Source organism: Sycon ciliatum, chromosome 7 (genome assembly GCF_964019385.1).
Source record: "Sycon ciliatum chromosome 7, ocSycCili1.1, whole genome shotgun sequence".
Classification (NCBI taxonomy): domain Eukaryota; kingdom Metazoa; phylum Porifera; class Calcarea; order Leucosolenida; family Sycettidae; genus Sycon; species Sycon ciliatum.
Genome location: NC_088649.1, coordinates 21,852,105 through 21,871,666, shown reverse-complemented (window position 1 = coordinate 21,871,666; position 19,562 = coordinate 21,852,105). Strand labels below are relative to the sequence as shown.

Genomic DNA, 19,562 nt, shown 5'->3' with positions numbered 1-19,562 from the left:
GTAGTAGTAGTAGTAGTAGTAGTAGTAGTAGTAGTAGTAGTAGTAGTAGTAGTAGTAGTAGTAGTAGTAGTAGTAGTAGTAGTAGTAGTAGTAGTAGTAGTAGTAGTAGTAGTAGTAGTAGTAGTAGTAGTAGTAGTAGTAGTAGTAGTAGTAGTAGTAGTAGTAGTAGTAGTAGTAGTAGTAGTAGTAGTAGTAGTAGTAGTAGTAGTAGTAGTAGTAGTAGTAGTAGTAGTAGTAGTAGTAGTAGTAGTAGTAGTAGTAGTAGTAGTAGTAGTAGTAGTAGTAGTAGTAGTAGTAGTAGTAGTAGTAGTAGTAGTAGTAGTAGTAGTAGTAGTAGTAGTAGTAGTAGTAGTAGTAGTAGTAGTAGTAGTAGTAGTAGTAGTAGTAGTAGTAGTAGTAGTAGTAGTAGTAGTAGTAGTAGTAGTAGTAGTAGTAGTAGTAGTAGTAGTAGTAGTAGTAGTAGTAGTAGTAGTAGTAGTAGTAGTAGTAGTAGTAGTAGTAGTAGTAGTAGTAGTAGTAGTAGTAGTAGTAGTAGTAGTAGTAGTAGTAGTAGTAGTAGTAGTAGTAGTAGTAGTAGTAGTAGTAGTAGTAGTAGTAGTAGTAGTAGTAGTAGTAGTAGTAGTAGTAGTAGTAGTAGTAGTAGTAGTAGTAGTAGTAGTAGTAGTAGTAGTAGTAGTAGTAGTAGTAGTAGTAGTAGTAGTAGTAGTAGTAGTAGTAGTACTTGGTCCGCCCAGTTAAAATTGGCGCTTATCTTCACACTTGTCTCAGGAAAGAAATACTAATATTTGAAGCAAGCCACGATCACAAAGCACTATATACATGATTATTTACATGTCAGTAAGCAACTCAGTCAAAAATTCAAGCAAGTTACACATCCTCCTCGCCACTGTCGTCGCTGGAGGAAGGGCTCAAAACGTACGATCCGGACAGCTGCTGCACGGGTCGTTTCATAGCTTGTTCCACTTCTCCTCGTCTCGAATCACGCTCAAACTAGTCAAAGGCAGTGCGTGCCTGTCACCTACCCATCAGAAGCTGAGTGAGACTGCCCGCATGTTGACTCCCGTTCGTCGCAATAATGCGACTTTGTTTGAGACAAAAGGGCAACGCCATATCAGTGTCCTTTTTTCAAATCGCCTCTTGCGCTTGTCGTACTTGCTGATCAGCACCCGTACCCACGCGAGCCGCTGGTGCTTGTAGATCTACATGCAGCGCAGTGATACCTTCCGCTTGATGTAGCACCTGTGCGTACTGCACCTACAACGCCGTGCACCAGGCTTTTCGGCTAGTTTCCTGAAAGTCCTTTGCACGAGTGTTTCTCTCAGGACTTGGTGTTTCCTTTGATTAGCTCCTTTGCCCTGTCCTCTGTGAGCTTCAAAGTGTGTCCGCCGGATTGGTCTCACTTACTGGAGACATCGACATGAGCTGCAGTTTCTTCGTCAGCGATTTGCTGGTGATAGCCCTTCACTAGGCGCTATAATGTGCAAGCACTGAAATTCAAGCTCGCGAAGCGCTTTTTCAGCTTTTCTATACCTCCCCGGGGTAAACAATCCTTGCCATCAGACAGCTGGAAGTAGACAGAAACTGTATTCTCCATCGCTCTGAAATGCGAACATCCTGACCTATTTTACGGACTCGGGCGGAGGTTGCAGTGTTTTCTTGCGCTGACGGAAGTGTTCGTCGGCGGCAGCTCCGTCAAAAAGACTCAAACGAACCGATCGCAACTTCTGTGATGGTTTGTGCTGCCATGTCGTCGGATGCAATGGTCAATGGTCATGTTCGGATGGTGAATCGGTGGTTCCATGCCGTGTGGCACAGGCAGAACACCAAAAAACCAAGTGAGAAGATAAGCGCCAATTTTAGCTGGGCGGACCAAGTAGTAGTAGTAGTAGTAGTAGTAGTAGTAGTAGTAGTAGTAGTAGTAGTAGTAGTAGTAGTAGTAGTAGTAGTAGTAGTAGTAGTAGTAGTAGTAGTAGTAGTAGTAGTAGTAGTAGTAGTAGTAGTAGTAGTAGTAGTAGTAGTAGTAGTAGTAGTAGTAGTAGTAGTAGTAGTAGTAGTAGTAGTAGTAGTAGTAGTAGTAGTAGTAGTAGTAGTAGTAGTAGTAGTAGTAGTAGTAGTAGTAGTAGTAGTAGTAGTAGTAGTAGTAGTAGTAGTAGTAGTAGTAGTAGTAGTAGTAGTAGTAGTAGTAGTAGTAGTAGTAGTAGTAGTAGTAGTAGTAGTAGTAGTAGTAGTAGTAGTAGTAGTAGTAGTAGTAGTAGTAGTAGTAGTAGTAGTAGTAGTAGTAGTAGTAGTAGTAGTAGTAGTAGTAGTAGTAGTAGTAGTAGTAGTAGTAGTAGTAGTAGTAGTAGTAGTAGTAGTAGTAGTAGTAGTAGTAGTAGTAGTAGTAGTAGTAGTAGTAGTAGTAGTAGTAGTAGTAGTAGTAGTAGTAGTAGTAGTAGTAGTAGTAGTAGTAGTAGTAGTAGTAGTAGTAGTAGTAGTAGTAGTAGTAGTAGTAGTAGTAGTAGTAGTAGTAGTAGTAGTAGTAGTAGTAGTAGTAGTAGTAGTAGTAGTAGTAGTAGTAGTAGTAGTAGTAGTAGTAGTAGTAGTAGTAGTAGTAGTAGTAGTAGTAGTAGTAGTAGTAGTAGTAGTAGTAGTAGTAGTAGTAGTAGTAGTAGTAGTAGTAGTAGTAGTAGTAGTAGTAGTAGTAGTAGTAGTAGTAGTAGTAGTAGTAGTAGTAGTAGTAGTAGTAGTAGTAGTAGTAGTAGTAGTAGTAGTAGTAGTAGTAGTAGTAGTAGTAGTAGTAGTAGTAGTAGTAGTAGTAGTAGTAGTAGTAGTAGTAGTAGTAGTAGTAGTAGTAGTAGTAGTAGTAGTAGTAGTAGTAGTAGTAGTAGTAGTAGTAGTAGTAGTAGTAGTAGTAGTAGTAGTAGTAGTAGTAGTAGTAGTAGTAGTAGTAGTAGTAGTAGTAGTAGTAGGAGGAGGAGGAGGAGGAGGAGGAGGAGGAGGAGGAGGAGGAGGAGGAGGAGTAGTAGTAGTAGTAGTAGTAGTAGTAGTAGTAGTAGTAGTAGTAGTAGTAGTAGTAGTAGTAGTAGTAGTAGTAGTAGTAGTAGTAGTAGTAGTAGTAGTAGTAGTAGTAGTAGTAGTAGTAGTAGTAGTAGTAGTAGTAGTAGTAGTAGTAGTAGTAGTAGTAGTAGTAGTAGTAGTAGTAGTAGTAGTAGTAGTAGTAGTAGTAGTAGTAGTAGTAGTAGTAGTAGTAGTAGTAGTAGTAGTAGTAGTAGTAGTAGTAGTAGTAGTAGTAGTAGTAGTAGTAGTAGTAGTAGTAGTAGTAGTAGGCACTTCACCCCATTTTTTGAAATCGCGTTTTTTCCAGGTTTATCATCGGCAATCGATGGTGGTGGGTATCACAAGGTCACACAGAAAATTTTATTGAAATCCACAGTGATACCACTCAGATATGAAGGGTTGAAGATAGGCAGTTGGATGAGGCGAAATCAATACAATTTGTGGCACCAACAGCATCTCCGAAGTATCATCAGTGGATATAGTCACAAAACATCAGAGTGTTTTTTTCAAGCACACATCACTCACTTACACCGACAACCCTGTATGGATCGAAACAATACAGATCAAAGTTCAGAATAGGCAAGAATACGGCAATTGTGACCGCAATCACTATAGCAACTCCATAGCAACCCATAGCAACGCCATAGTAACCCATAGTAACAGCTTCAGTTTGCTGTGAAATGAACTGATAACGACATACTGGCAGGCTCCTGCGGGTACAAAAGCGTAAGAGTTATAAAGACATTCTTCTGGCACAAAAACAACAGAGAACTTCCTTGTTGTACGCCGGACACCGCAACGTGGAGCCTGGAGGGTATGTACGCGCGCGCGCGCGCGCGCGCGCGAATTACTGCACAGGACATTCGTGCTCACAGTCATGCCACTTCAAGTGATTCCAAGTTGGCAAGAAGTTCTTCAGGACCTCTGTTGGTAGCTTCTTTCCATGGTGTGATATCTGCCTCCCTATCCTTCAACTGCTCCATGCAGCAGCCTGCTGGTGAGCTTTGAAATTTTGGTGAAGCGTGCCTGGCTGCGTATATCAAAGCATCCCCTCATCAGAGGGTTTCTCCAGCAGCCACTGTGCCTTTTGATTGTTCGTAAACATCAGTAGGCCTTCCAGCGCAACCGTGTCAAAACTTGGCTTTCAGTACGCTTTGAGAATTCGCCCAGGTAGGACGACGCATCGTCGTTCTCCTCCGCCTAAAGCGCATACTTCTCAGTGCCTACGTACATAATGTCTCCTTGCGCAGCGATGCGCAAACCCTGGTAAACAAGAACTCTACTGTTTCCGAATGGAAAGACGACGCTGAAGACGATAAGCAACGTTTCAAACGCGAGCAAACAACAGTTCTTTGTGAAAAAACTCTTTGCTGGTTGTGTACGTGATCTACAACTCGCAAAAATGTACGCACTATGACGTATGCGGGATCTACTGAAAGCTGAACGTCAGAGCAACACGATGCGCCCAACTATCAGCCCGTACAACGAAGCATAGCGCGTACCTGTACAGTTTAGCGCTTGCACTTGACTGGTGCCACGCAAGTACGCATTCTCACCTCAGCAAATTTTGACAGGTCCTGTCATGTGACTGAAGTGCCTAGTAGTAGTAGTAGTAGTAGTAGTAGTAGTAGTAGTAGTAGTAGTAGTAGTAGTAGTAGTAGTAGTAGTAGTAGTAGTAGTAGTAGTAGTAGTAGTAGTAGTAGTAGTAGTAGTAGTAGTAGTAGTAGTAGTAGTAGTAGTAGTAGTAGTAGTAGTAGTAGTAGTAGTAGTAGTAGTAGTAGTAGTAGTAGTAGTAGTAGTAGTAGTAGTAGTAGTAGTAGTAGTAGTAGTAGTAGTAGTAGTAGTAGTAGTAGTAGTAGTAGTAGTAGTAGTAGTAGTAGTAGTAGTAGTAGTAGTAGTAGTAGTAGTAGTAGTAGTAGTAGTAGTAGTAGTAGTAGTAGTAGTAGTAGTAGTAGTAGTAGTAGTAGTAGTAGTAGTAGTAGTAGTAGTAGTAGTAGTAGTAGTAGTAGTAGTAGTAGTAGTAGTAGTAGTAGTAGTAGTAGTAGTAGTAGTAGTAGTAGTAGTAGTAGTAGTAGTACTTGGTCCGTTTCATCGCAATTGTCGCTTATCTCCCACGCACCTTTTGACAGGTAAAACCCAGTCCGATCTCGATATCTAACTCACATTCGTTTGGGAGGTTGTGATGGCAAGATCAGAGGAGACCAGAAAGAAAAAACCATCGCGACTAGCGCCAGTGGCATCGCGATTCATACAATTTTGATGGAAAAGTGGGAAACTTTTCGCTGCAGTGAATGCACGCATTCACTGCAGCGAAAAGCCAAGCGCAGCTCAAAGACCGGAACTGTAGCAGGGGAAATCGACATCCTGACCTGGAGAGCGTGACAGTCACGGCCAGGCCAGCCAGCTCAGTTGTTTGAACTGCAATGTTTGAACTGCAATGACCTGGTATTCTTTGCAAGCCTGCAAACTGATGCCTTGGTGGCGAGATGGTGGCAAAGAAGACATTGTCCGAACTGGCAGCGGCAGTACAAGAGTCGTGGTCAGCGTATCCAGCAGAGCGTATGACAGCTGTCTGGAGAGGGATGTGTGCCTGATTCAAAAACATTGTTGAACACATAGTACTGTAGTGACAGACGGGTCACGCTGCCCATGTTCCTCCAAGTGCCAAAGTGACAACCGCGACTGTTCCTTTCCCGTCGCTGCTATACGCCAAGCGGAGAAAGCAAGAGATACGGTACTCTACGCTAGCAGCTATACACACCAGTGAATGTGAGCTCAAGTGGCATCAGCTCGAGTGATACAGAGCCAGAGTCGGATAAACTAAAGCCTGAGTGCAAGAAGGCGCTCCGTCGCTGTTTTCTTCTGTACATTTTTTGTAACCTTGCTTCCTTTCTTCGACTTGCTTCATCAGATTCCATCGCTGAATTTATTTCTTGTGGCGGACAGGAATCCTGTATCATGCTTCTTCACTGTGCGTATTGGAAATTTCACAGAGCGGTAAAAAAACTCCTGTTCTTAGTTGCGATAGATAAGCGACAATTGCGATGAAACGGACCAAGTAGTAGTAGTAGTAGTAGTAGTAGTAGTAGTAGTAGTAGTAGTAGTAGTAGTAGTAGTAGTAGTAGTAGTAGTAGTAGTAGTAGTAGTAGTAGTAGTAGTAGTAGTAGTAGTAGTAGTAGTAGTAGTAGTAGTAGTAGTAGTAGTAGTAGTAGTAGTAGTAGTAGTAGTAGTAGTAGTAGTAGTAGTAGTAGTAGTAGTAGTAGTAGTAGTAGTAGTAGTAGTAGTAGTAGTAGTAGTAGTAGTAGTAGTAGTAGTAGTAGTAGTAGTAGTAGTAGTAGTAGTAGTAGTAGTAGTAGTAGTAGTAGTAGTAGTAGTAGTAGTAGTAGTAGTAGTAGTAGTAGTAGTAGTAGTAGTAGTAGTAGTAGTAGTAGTAGTAGTAGTAGTAGTAGTAGTAGTAGTAGTAGTAGTAGTAGTAGTAGTAGTAGTAGTAGTAGTAGTAGTAGCAGTAGCAGTAGCAGTAGCAGTAGCAGTAGCAGTAGCAGTAGCAGTAGCAGTAGCAGTAGCAGTAGCAGTAGCAGTAGCAGTAGCAGTAGCAGTAGCAGTAGCAGTAGCAGTAGCAGTAGCAGTAGCAGTAGCAGTAGCAGTAGCAGTAGCAGTAGCAGTAGCAGTAGCAGTAGCAGTAGCAGTAGCAGTAGCAGTAGCAGTAGCAGTAGCAGTAGCAGTAGCAGTAGCAGTAGCAGTAGCAGTAGCAGTAGCAGTAGCAGTAGCAGTAGCAGTAGGAGTAGGAGTAGTCGTAGTGGTAGTGGTAGTGGTAGTGGTAGTGGTAGTGGTAGTGGTAGTGGTAGTGGTAGTGGTAGTGGTAGTGGTAGTGGTAGTGGTAGTGGTAGTGGTAGTGGTAGTGGTAGTAGTAGTAGTAGTAGTAGTAGTAGTAGTAGTAGTGCTGGTGGTGCTGGTGGTGCTGGTGGTGCTGGTGGTGCTGGTGGTGCTGGTGGTGCTGGTAGTAGTAGTAGTAGTAGTAGTAGTAGTAGTAGTAGTAGTAGTAGTAGTAGTAGTAGTAGTAGTAGTAGTAGTAGTAGTAGTAGTAGTAGTAGTAGTAGTAGTAGTAGTAGTAGTAGTAGTAGTAGTAGTAGTAGTAGTAGTAGTAGTAGTAGTAGTAGTAGTAGTAGTAGTAGTAGTAGTAGTAGTAGTAGTAGTAGTAGTAGTAGTAGTAGTAGTAGTAGTAGTAGTAGTAGTAGTAGTAGTAGTAGTAGTAGTAGTAGTAGTAGTAGTAGTAGTAGTAGTAGTAGTAGTAGTAGTAGTAGTAGTAGTAGTAGTAGTAGTAGTAGTAGTAGTAGTAGTAGTAGTAGTAGTAGTAGTAGTAGTAGTAGTAGTAGTAGTAGTAGTAGTAGTAGTAGTAGTAGTAGTAGTAGTAGTAGTAGTAGTAGTAGTAGTAGTAGTAGTAGTAGTAGTAGTAGTAGTAGTAGTAGTAGTAGTAGTAGTAGTAGTAGTAGTAGTAGTAGTAGTAGTAGTAGTAGTAGTAGTAGTAGTAGTAGTAGTAGTAGTAGTAGTAGTAGTAGTAGTAGTAGTAGTAGTAGTAGTAGTAGTAGTAGTAGTAGTAGTAGTAGTAGTAGTAGTAGTAGTAGTAGTAGTAGTAGTAGTAGTAGTAGTAGTAGTAGTAGTAGTAGTACTTGGTCCGCCCAGTTAAAATTGGCGCTTATCTTCACACTTGTCTCAGGAAAGAAATACTAATATTTGAAGCAAGCCACGATCACAAAGCACTATATACATGATTATTTACATGTCAGTAAGCAACTCAGTCAAAAATTCAAGCAAGTTACACATCCTCCTCGCCACTGTCGTCGCTGGAGGAAGGGCTCAAAACGTACGATCCGGACAGCTGCTGCACGGGTCGTTTCATAGCTTGTTCCACTTCTCCTCGTCTCGAATCACGCTCAAACTAGTCAAAGGCAGTGCGTGCCTGTCACCTACCCATCAGAAGCTGAGTGAGACTGCCCGCATGTTGACTGTAAGTGTTATCCCCGTTCGTCGCAATAATGCGACTTTGTTTGAGACAAAAGGGCAACGCCATATCAGTGTCCTTTTTTCAAATCGCCTCTTGCGCTTGTCGTACTTGCTGATCAGCACCCGTACCCACGCGAGCCGCTGGTGCTTGTAGATCTACATGCAGCGCAGTGATACCTTCCGCTTGATGTAGCACCTGTGCGTACTGCACCTACAACGCCGTGCACCAGGCTTTTCGGCTAGTTTCCTGAAAGTCCTTTGCACGAGTGTTTCTCTCAGGACTTGGTGTTTCCTTTGATTAGCTCCTTTGCCCTGTCCTCTGTGAGCTTCAAAGTGTGTCCGCCGGATTGGTCTCACTTACTGGAGACATCGACATGAGCTGCAGTTTCTTCGTCAGCGATTTGCTGGTGATAGCCCTTCACTAGGCGCTATAATGTGCAAGCACTGAAATTCAAGCTCGCGAAGCGCTTTTTCAGCTTTTCTATACCTCCCCGGGGTAAACAATCCTTGCCATCAGACAGCTGGAAGTAGACAGAAACTGTATTCTCCATCGCTCTGAAATGCGAACATCCTGACCTATTTTACGGACTCGGGCGGAGGTTGCAGTGTTTTCTTGCGCTGACGGAAGTGTTCGTCGGCGGCAGCTCCGTCAAAAAGACTCAAACGAACCGATCGCAACTTCTGTGATGGTTTGTGCTGCCATGTCGTCGGATGCAATGGTCAATGGTCATGTTCGGATGGTGAATCGGTGGTTCCATGCCGTGTGGCACAGGCAGAACACCAAAAAACCAAGTGAGAAGATAAGCGCCAATTTTAGCTGGGCGGACCAAGTAGTAGTAGTAGTAGTAGTAGTAGTAGTAGTAGTAGTAGTAGTAGTAGTAGTAGTAGTAGTAGTAGTAGTAGTAGTAGTAGTAGTAGTAGTAGTAGTAGTAGTAGTAGTAGTAGTAGTAGTAGTAGTAGTAGTAGTAGTAGTAGTAGTAGTAGTAGTAGTAGTAGTAGTAGTAGTAGTAGTAGTAGTAGTAGTAGTAGTAGTAGTAGTAGTAGTAGTAGTAGTAGTAGTAGTAGTAGTAGTAGTAGTAGTAGTAGTAGTAGTAGTAGTAGTAGTAGTAGTAGTAGTAGTAGTAGTAGTAGTAGTAGTAGTAGTAGTAGTAGTAGTAGTAGTAGTAGTAGTAGTAGTAGTAGTAGTAGTAGTAGTAGTAGTAGTAGTAGTAGTAGTAGTAGTAGTAGTAGTAGTAGTAGTAGTAGTAGTAGTAGTAGTAGTAGTAGTAGTAGTAGTAGTAGTAGTAGTAGTAGTAGTAGTAGTAGTAGTAGTAGTAGTAGTAGTAGTAGTAGTAGTAGTAGTAGTAGTAGTAGTAGTAGTAGTAGTAGTAGTAGTAGTAGTAGTAGTAGTAGTAGTAGTAGTAGTAGTAGTAGTAGTAGTAGTAGTAGTAGTAGTAGTAGTAGTAGTAGTAGTAGTAGTAGTAGTAGTAGTAGTAGTAGTAGTAGTAGTAGTAGTAGTAGTAGTAGTAGTAGTAGTAGTAGTAGTAGTAGTAGTAGTAGTAGTAGTAGTAGTAGTAGTAGTAGTAGTAGTAGTAGTAGTAGTAGTAGTAGTAGTAGTAGTAGTAGTAGTAGTAGTAGTAGTAGTAGTAGTAGTAGTAGTAGTAGTAGTAGTAGTAGTAGTAGTAGTAGTAGTAGTAGTAGTAGTAGTAGTAGTAGTAGTAGTAGTAGTAGTAGTAGTAGTAGTAGTAGTAGTAGTAGTAGTAGTAGTACTTGGTCCGCCCAGTTAAAATTGGCGCTTATCTTCACACTTGTCTCAGGAAAGAAATACTAATATTTGAAGCAAGCCACGATCACAAAGCACTATATACATGATTATTTACATGTCAGTAAGCAACTCAGTCAAAAATTCAAGCAAGTTACACATCCTCCTCGCCACTGTCGTCGCTGGAGGAAGGGCTCAAAACGTACGATCCGGACAGCTGCTGCACGGGTCGTTTCATAGCTTGTTCCACTTCGGAAGGGCTCAAAACGTACGATCCGGACAGCTGCTGCACGGGTCGTTTCATAGCTTGTTCCACTTCTCCTCGTCTCGAATCACGCTCAAACTAGTCAAAGGCAGTGCGTGCCTGTCACCTACCCATCAGAAGCTGAGTGAGACTGCCCGCATGTTGACTGTAAGTGTTATCCCCGTTCGTCGCAATAATGCGACTTTGTTTGAGACAAAAGGGCAACGCCATATCAGTGTCCTTTTTTCAAATCGCCTCTTGCGCTTGTCGTACTTGCTGATCAGCACCCGTACCCACGCGAGCCGCTGGTGCTTGTAGATCTACATGCAGCGCAGTGATACCTTCCGCTTGATGTAGCACCTGTGCGTACTGCACCTACAACGCCGTGCACCAGGCTTTTCGGCTAGTTTCCTGAAAGTCCTTTGCACGAGTGTTTCTCTCAGGACTTGGTGTTTCCTTTGATTAGCTCCTTTGCCCTGTCCTCTGTGAGCTTCAAAGTGTGTCCGCCGGATTGGTCTCACTTACTGGAGACATCGACATGAGCTGCAGTTTCTTCGTCAGCGATTTGCTGGTGATAGCCCTTCACTAGGCGCTATAATGTGCAAGCACTGAAATTCAAGCTCGCGAAGCGCTTTTTCAGCTTTTCTATACCTCCCCGGGGTAAACAATCCTTGCCATCAGACAGCTGGAAGTAGACAGAAACTGTATTCTCCATCGCTCTGAAATGCGAACATCCTGACCTATTTTACGGACTCGGGCGGAGGTTGCAGTGTTTTCTTGCGCTGACGGAAGTGTTCGTCGGCGGCAGCTCCGTCAAAAAGACTCAAACGAACCGATCGCAACTTCTGTGATGGTTTGTGCTGCCATGTCGTCGGATGCAATGGTCAATGGTCATGTTCGGATGGTGAATCGGTGGTTCCATGCCGTGTGGCACAGGCAGAACACCAAAAAACCAAGTGAGAAGATAAGCGCCAATTTTAGCTGGGCGGACCAAGTAGTAGTAGTAGTAGTAGTAGTAGTAGTAGTAGTAGTAGTAGTAGTAGTAGTAGTAGTAGTAGTAGTAGTAGTAGTAGTAGTAGTAGTAGTAGTAGTAGTAGTAGTAGTAGTAGTAGTAGTAGTAGTAGTAGTAGTAGTAGTAGTAGTAGTAGTAGTAGTAGTAGTAGTAGTAGTAGTAGTAGTAGTAGTAGTAGTAGTAGTAGTAGTAGTAGTAGTAGTAGTAGTAGTAGTAGTAGTAGTAGTAGTAGTAGTAGTAGTAGTAGTAGTAGTAGTAGTAGTAGTAGTAGTAGTAGTAGTAGTAGTAGTAGTAGTAGTAGTAGTAGTAGTAGTAGTAGTAGTAGTAGTAGTAGTAGTAGTAGTAGTAGTAGTAGTAGTAGTAGTAGTAGTAGTAGTAGTAGTAGTAGTAGTAGTAGTAGTAGTAGTAGTAGTAGTAGTAGTAGTAGTAGTAGTAGTAGTAGTAGTAGTAGTAGTAGTAGTAGTAGTAGTAGTAGTAGTAGTAGTAGTAGTAGTAGTAGTAGTAGTAGTAGTAGTAGTAGTAGTAGTAGTAGTAGTAGTAGTAGTAGTAGTAGTAGTAGTAGTAGTAGTAGTAGTAGTAGTAGTAGTAGTAGTAGTAGTAGTAGTAGTAGTAGTAGTAGTAGTAGTAGTAGTAGTAGTAGTAGTAGTAGTAGTAGTAGTAGTAGTAGTAGTAGTAGTAGTAGTAGTAGTAGTAGTAGTAGTAGTAGTAGTAGTAGTAGTAGTAGTAGTAGTAGTAGTAGTAGTAGTAGTAGTAGTAGTAGTAGTAGTAGTAGTAGTAGTAGTAGTAGTAGTAGTAGTAGTAGTAGTAGTAGTAGTAGTAGTAGTAGTAGTAGTAGTAGTAGTAGTAGTAGTAGTAGTAGTAGTAGTAGTAGTAGTAGTAGTAGTAGTAGTAGTAGTAGTAGTAGTAGTAGTAGTAGTAGTAGTAGTAGTAGTAGTAGTAGTAGTAGTAGTAGTAGTAGTAGTAGTAGTAGTAGTAGTAGTAGTAGTAGTAGTAGTAGTAGTAGTAGTAGTAGGAGGAGGAGGAGGAGGAGGAGGAGGAGTAGTAGTAGTAGTAGTAGTAGTAGTAGTAGTAGTAGTAGTAGTAGTAGTAGTAGTAGTAGTAGTAGTAGTAGTAGTAGTAGTAGTAGTAGTAGTAGTAGTAGTAGTAGTAGTAGTAGTAGTAGTAGTAGTAGTAGTAGTAGTAGTAGTAGTAGTAGTAGTAGTAGTAGTAGTAGTAGTAGTAGTAGTAGTAGTAGTAGTAGTAGTAGTAGTAGTAGTAGTAGTAGTAGTAGTAGTAGTAGTAGTAGTAGTAGTAGTAGTAGTAGTAGTAGTAGTAGTAGTAGTAGTAGTAGTAGTAGTAGTAGTAGTAGTAGTAGTAGTAGTAGTAGTAGTAGTAGTAGTAGTAGTAGTAGTAGGCACTTCACCCCATTTTTTGAAATCGCGTTTTTTCCAGGTTTATCATCGGCAATCGATGGTGGTGGGTATCACAAGGTCACACAGAAAATTTTATTGAAATCCACAGTGATACCACTCAGATATGAAGGGTTGAAGATAGGCAGTTGGATGAGGCGAAATCAATACAATTTGTGGCACCAACAGCATCTCCGAAGTATCATCAGTGGATATAGTCACAAAACATCAGAGTGTTTTTTTCAAGCACACATCACTCACTTACACCGACAACCCTGTATGGATCGAAACAATACAGATCAAAGTTCAGAATAGGCAAGAATACGGCAATTGTGACCGCAATCACTATAGCAACTCCATAGCAACCCATAGCAACGCCATAGTAACCCATAGTAACAGCTTCAGTTTGCTGTGAAATGAACTGATAACGACATACTGGCAGGCTCCTGCGGGTACAAAAGCGTAAGAGTTATAAAGACATTCTTCTGGCACAAAAACAACAGAGAACTTCCTTGTTGTACGCCGGACACCGCAACGTGGAGCCTGGAGGGTATGTACGCGCGCGCGCGCGCGCGCGCGCGAATTACTGCACAGGACATTCGTGCTCACAGTCATGCCACTTCAAGTGATTCCAAGTTGGCAAGAAGTTCTTCAGGACCTCTGTTGGTAGCTTCTTTCCATGGTGTGATATCTGCCTCCCTATCCTTCAACTGCTCCATGCAGCAGCCTGCTGGTGAGCTTTGAAATTTTGGTGAAGCGTGCCTGGCTGCGTATATCAAAGCATCCCCTCATCAGAGGGTTTCTCCAGCAGCCACTGTGCCTTTTGATTGTTCGTAAACATCAGTAGGCCTTCCAGCGCAACCGTGTCAAAACTTGGCTTTCAGTACGCTTTGAGAATTCGCCCAGGTAGGACGACGCATCGTCGTTCTCCTCCGCCTAAAGCGCATACTTCTCAGTGCCTACGTACATAATGTCTCCTTGCGCAGCGATGCGCAAACCCTGGTAAACAAGAACTCTACTGTTTCCGAATGGAAAGACGACGCTGAAGACGATAAGCAACGTTTCAAACGCGAGCAAACAACAGTTCTTTGTGAAAAAACTCTTTGCTGGTTGTGTACGTGATCTACAACTCGCAAAAATGTACGCACTATGACGTATGCGGGATCTACTGAAAGCTGAACGTCAGAGCAACACGATGCGCCCAACTATCAGCCCGTACAACGAAGCATAGCGCGTACCTGTACAGTTTAGCGCTTGCACTTGACTGGTGCCACGCAAGTACGCATTCTCACCTCAGCAAATTTTGACAGGTCCTGTCATGTGACTGAAGTGCCTAGTAGTAGTAGTAGTAGTAGTAGTAGTAGTAGTAGTAGTAGTAGTAGTAGTAGTAGTAGTAGTAGTAGTAGTAGTAGTAGTAGTAGTAGTAGTAGTAGTAGTAGTAGTAGTAGTAGTAGTAGTAGTAGTAGTAGTAGTAGTAGTAGTAGTAGTAGTAGTAGTAGTAGTAGTAGTAGTAGTAGTAGTAGTAGTAGTAGTAGTAGTAGTAGTAGTAGTAGTAGTAGTAGTAGTAGTAGTAGTAGTAGTAGTAGTAGTAGTAGTAGTAGTAGTAGTAGTAGTAGTAGTAGTAGTAGTAGTAGTAGTAGTAGTAGTAGTAGTAGTAGTAGTAGTAGTAGTAGTAGTAGTAGTAGTAGTAGTAGTAGTAGTAGTAGTAGTAGTAGTAGTAGTAGTAGTAGTAGTAGTAGTAGTAGTAGTAGTAGTAGTAGTAGTAGTAGTAGTAGTAGTAGTAGTAGTAGTAGTAGTAGTAGTAGTAGTAGTAGTAGTAGTAGTAGTAGTAGTAGTAGTAGTAGTAGTAGTAGTAGTAGTAGTAGTAGTAGTAGTAGTAGTAGTAGTAGTAGTAGTAGTAGTAGTAGTAGTAGTAGTAGTAGTAGTAGTAGTAGTAGTAGTAGTAGTAGTAGTAGTAGTAGTAGTACTTGGTCCGTTTCATCGCAATTGTCGCTTATCTCCCACGCACCTTTTGACAGGTAAAACCCAGTCCGATCTCGATATCTAACTCACATTCGTTTGGGAGGTTGTGATGGCAAGATCAGAGGAGACCAGAAAGAAAAAACCATCGCGACTAGCGCCAGTGGCATCGCGATTCATACAATTTTGATGGAAAAGTGGGAAACTTTTCGCTGCAGTGAATGCACGCATTCACTGCAGCGAAAAGCCAAGCGCAGCTCAAAGACCGGAACTGTAGCAGGGGAAATCGACATCCTGACCTGGAGAGCGTGACAGTCACGGCCAGGCCAGCCAGCTCAGTTGTTTGAACTGCAATGTTTGAACTGCAATGACCTGGTATTCTTTGCAAGCCTGCAAACTGATGCCTTGGTGGCGAGATGGTGGCAAAGAAGACATTGTCCGAACTGGCAGCGGCAGTACAAGAGTCGTGGTCAGCGTATCCAGCAGAGCGTATGACAGCTGTCTGGAGAGGGATGTGTGCCTGATTCAAAAACATTGTTGAACACATAGTACTGTAGTGACAGACGGGTCACGCTGCCCATGTTCCTCCAAGTGCCAAAGTGACAACCGCGACTGTTCCTTTCCCGTCGCTGCTATACGCCAAGCGGAGAAAGCAAGAGATACGGTACTCTACGCTAGCAGCTATACACACCAGTGAATGTGAGCTCAAGTGGCATCAAGTCGGATAAACTAAAGCCTGAGTGCAAGAAGGCGCTCCGTCGCTGTTTTCTTCTGTACATTTTTTGTAACCTTGCTTCCTTTCTTCGACTTGCTTCATCAGATTCCATCGCTGAATTTATTTCTTGTGGCGGACAGGAATCCTGTATCATGCTTCTTCACTGTGCGTATTGGAAATTTCACAGAGCGGTAAAAAAACTCCTGTTCTTAGTTGCGATAGATAAGCGACAATTGCGATGAAACGGACCAAGTAGTAGTAGTAGTAGTAGTAGTAGTAGTAGTAGTAGTAGTAGTAGTAGTAGTAGTAGTAGTAGTAGTAGTAGTAGTAGTAGTAGTAGTAGTAGTAGTAGTAGTAGTAGTAGTAGTAGTAGTAGTAGTAGTAGTAGTAGTAGTAGTAGTAGTAGTAGTAGTAGTAGTAGTAGTAGTAGTAGTAGTAGTAGTAGTAGTAGTAGTAGTAGTAGTAGTAGTAGTAGTAGTAGTAGTAGTAGTAGTAGTAGTAGTAGTAGTAGTAGTAGTAGTAGTAGTAGTAGTAGTAGTAGTAGTAGTAGTAGTAGTAGTAGTAGTAGTAGTAGTAGTAGTAGTAGTAGTAGTAGTAGTAGTAGTAGTAGTAGTAGTAGTAGTAGTAGTAGTAGTAGTAGTAGTAGTAGTAGTAGTAGTAGTAGTAGTAGTAGTAGTAGTAGTAGTAGTAGTAGTAGTAGTAGTAGTAGTAGTAGTAGTAGTAGTAGTAGTAGTAGTAGTAGTAGTAGTAGTAGTAGTAGTAGTAGTAGTAGTAGTAGTAGTAGTAGTAGTAGTAGTAGTAGTAGTAGTAGTAGTAGTAGTAGTAGTAGTAGTAGTAGTAGTAGTAGTAGTAGTAGTAGTAGTAGTAGTAGTAGTAGTAGTAGTAGTAGTAGTAGTAGTAGTAGTAGTAGTAGTAGTAGTAGTACACTCTACTCGTCCACAGCATAATTTCTCGTTGGCGATACTGTCTAAGGGCGGTCAGCTGTGAGGCTACACGGTTTGCGAAACTAGATCAGGCCATTCGGGAAATTGTTGCCCGCAGTCTCCGACATGATTTTGCAAGATGATGACCCGCTGCGATGTTTAATTTCACTGCCTTGTCGAATGGGTGGGTTAGGTATCCCCAAGATCTCAGATTCTTGCGGGGTCGCGCACATAGAGTGCGAGCACACGGTGCATCCCATCGTCGAATTGTGTGTGCCTCAATTACAGGAACAGCCTGCAGCATCATCTAGGTCTCAAAGCCTAGATGGGTCTCAAAGCCTTCATGTTGCATCGCCTCCTGCCGAATCGTCGGCGGCTTCTCTCGACACGCAATCATACGATGTTGGAGAGGATGCAGGTGAGGAGGATGGTGATAATTGGCCGCCGCCACGACCTCCTGTGACAGCGCCATCTCACAGAGCTCGCAGCCTCATCAGCAATGCAGTCACGGAGTGTCGCAGGCGCCTGCAGAGTACCCGCAAGAACAGAGTTCGTCAAGGACAACAGACTCTCAACGACATCAAGGACAGTTTGTCTGTAAGCCAACGGTTTCTGGTAAACATTTGCAGTGGTGCCAGCAAAGGAGTCTCATCCTGGCTCACGTCATCACCAGGAGTTGTCAATGGGACGGTATTGAATCGCTCGGATTTCAGAGATGCTATCGCCATTCGTTACGGCTTGCAGCTGGATGGCCTATCCCCGAATTGTGTGTGCGGCAAGGCAATGACAGTGTACCATGCGATGACCTGCCCTTGCGGAGGGTATCCATCCGCCAGACACAATGAGGTCCGGGATCTCCGTGCAGATGTAATGCGTGGAGTTGTTCAAGACGTGGAGGTCGAGCCGAAGCTCCTTCCATATCAGGAGGAGCAGCTCCAGGGGGTGACGGCGAATCGCTCCGTTGAGGCTCGTGTTGATATACGGGCTCGTGGTTTTTGGACGCGGCAGCAGGAGGCCTTCTTCGATATCCGGGTGACGCACCCTAGGGCTAGCCCGCTGTCGTGTTCCAAAGTCACGAGTCAATTGGAGCGTAACGAAGGAGAGAAGAGGCGGCAGTATGGCGAGAGGATCAATACAGTTGATAGAGGGAGTTTCACTCCGCTGGTGTTCGCGACAAATGGCATGGCTGGGAAGGAATGCACCATATTTTTGAAATATCTGGTAAGCCTGATTCTCGAGAAGAATATCGATCTATCGTACTCTGTTGTGATGAGTCATTTGCGCTGCCGTTTATCGTTTTGTCTCCTTCGTTGGTGTATCACTTGTTTGCGTGGCTGCAGAGCATCCTATCGTACTAAGCGCTCTGCAAATTTTGTTCATGAATGTCGTGTACTGTCGCGTGTTTAAATGACTTGCTCAGTTTGCAAAAGATCTCCAGTTATGTTTTTTTTTAGTTTAGTTTTTTTTTTTTTTAGTTTAGTTTTTTAATTTTGTTTTGTTTTTCTATTACGAATGTCCTCTTCAGTGTAATCCCTGTTTCGTGCTTTGGAGTTTGAGTTACAATTGTGTTCTTTTCTTGTTTTCTCGCTACCTTCTCTGATTATTGATTTTGAATTGCCTTCATCATTGTTTTGCTTTTTGTTCCTTTTCCATATTTATAACTTCGGGTTCTTTCAAATAAAGATTTTGACTAGTAGTAGTAGCAGCAGCAGCAGCAGCAGCAGCAGCAGCAGCAGCAGCAGCAGCAGCAGCAGCAGCAGCAGCAGCAGCAGCAGCAGCAGCAGCAGCAGCAGCAGCAGCAGCAGCAGCAGCAGCAGCAGCAGCAGCAGCAGCAGCAGCAGCAGCAGCAGCAGCAGCAGCAGCAGCAGCAGCAGCAGCAGCAGCAGCAGCAGCAGCAGTAGTAGTAGTAGTAGACAATATATTCATCTACGGCGAAACGGATCAAGTCCACGATGAGCGCCTGCATGCCTGCCTGCAACGCCTACGTGCCCACAATGTTACCCTCAACCTGGCGAAGTGCCAGTTTCGCCAAACCCGCCTGGCCTTCATGTCGACTATCTACAGTCGCCGGGGCACTCAGGCTGCACCACACCACAAAGAGAGCATTGCTGTTTTCGCCACACCCAAGTCAGCTTCCGATATCAAGAGTTTCCTGGGTTTGGCGACATTCATGCGCCATTACATCCCCGACATGGCCACCAAGACGGCACCCCTGCGGAAACTCCTTGGCAAGGGTCATCAGTGGGATTGGTCACCCGAGGCTCAGGCAGCATTCGATGCCATCAAAGCCGACATAGCAGCTGATCGGGCCCTCGCCTACTTCGACCGTACCAAACACACTCACCTTTACGTCGATGCCTCACCCGTTGGCCTTGGCGCCATCCTCTGCCAGTCTCCTGAAGCAGTCGTCCAGGATCACTCCGAGCTGAAACCAGTCGCATTCGCAAGCCGCAGCCTGACCCCCACTGAGCAGCGTTATTCGCAAACGGAACTCGAAGCCCTCGGTGTGAAGTGCGGCTGCTTGCGCTTCTCCCATTTCCTCAGCGGCGACCCCGGCTTCACGGTCCACACCGACCACAAGCCCCTTCTACAGCTGCTTCACCCGTCTTCACGACCTCCACCCCGCATTGAACGGATGGCTCTCAAGGTCCAAGACCTCCACTTCAAGCTGGTGTATGAACCTGGCCCTTCCAACCCAGCAGACGTCTTGAGTCGTCACCCTCAGCCACATCCTCCCCTGCCGAATGTTGGTGAGGAGGAGGACACCGCCTATATCAATGCCATTGCGCAGTCCTCTGTTCCCAACGCCCTCCTCTTGTCCGACATCCAAGGCGCAACTCGAGCAGACTCAACGCTCCAGGCCGTGCTGCTGTCACTGCAGACGGGCATATGGGACGACAAGGCAGTGGACATCCGCCCTTTCTACACGCAAAGGCATGAACTCTCCGCCGCCGACGGTCTCCTGCTCAAGGACCATCGTCTGGTGATTCCACTGTCTCTCCGAGAGCGGACACTTCAACTGGCCCACTCCGGCCACCAAGGCATGACACGGAGCAAGCAACGACTGTACACGAAAGTCTGGTGGCCTGGCATGACAACCGCTGCGGAATCCCTCTGCCGCCAATGCCTCTCCTGTCAGGCAAACACGCCAACAGGCCCATACAGGCCGGAATCCACACCGACCCCACCATCGACGGCGCCATGGCAACGGGTGTTTGTCGACCTGTATGGCCCCTTGCCAGGCGGAAGCACACTCTTGGTTGCGGTGGACCAACTGAGTCGCTACCCAGTCACTCACGTGTTCAACTCCACTCCCGCTACAGCTGGCGTACTTGCAGTGCTCCGCAGTGCGTTCGCAGCATTCGGCCTGCCAGAAGAAGTGGTCTCTGACAACGGCCCCCAGTTCCGCTCGGCGGAGTTCAACCGTTTCCTGGCCCAGATGGGCATCGCTCACCGTTGCACGCCTCCTCTCTGGCCCCAAGCAAATGGTGCAGTGGAGCGGATGAACCGCACGGTCGGCAAGGTCCTCCGTGCTGCCCAACT

General features: G+C 44.1%; 1 protein-coding gene across 1 annotated transcript; it reads left to right on the top strand.

The window, feature by feature from the left end:
• Positions 1 to 158: 158 nt before the first annotated feature.
• Positions 159 to 17,377, top strand: LOC135821707 (uncharacterized; the record flags this gene model as incomplete). The annotated part of the gene is made up of 4 exons (XM_065334704.1): positions 159 to 733; positions 2,145 to 2,538; positions 16,308 to 17,240; positions 17,360 to 17,377. Coding segments are annotated over 4 exons (1,920 nt in total), but the record flags the coding sequence as incomplete, so codon positions are not given.
• Positions 17,378 to 19,562: the final 2,185 nt, after the last annotated feature.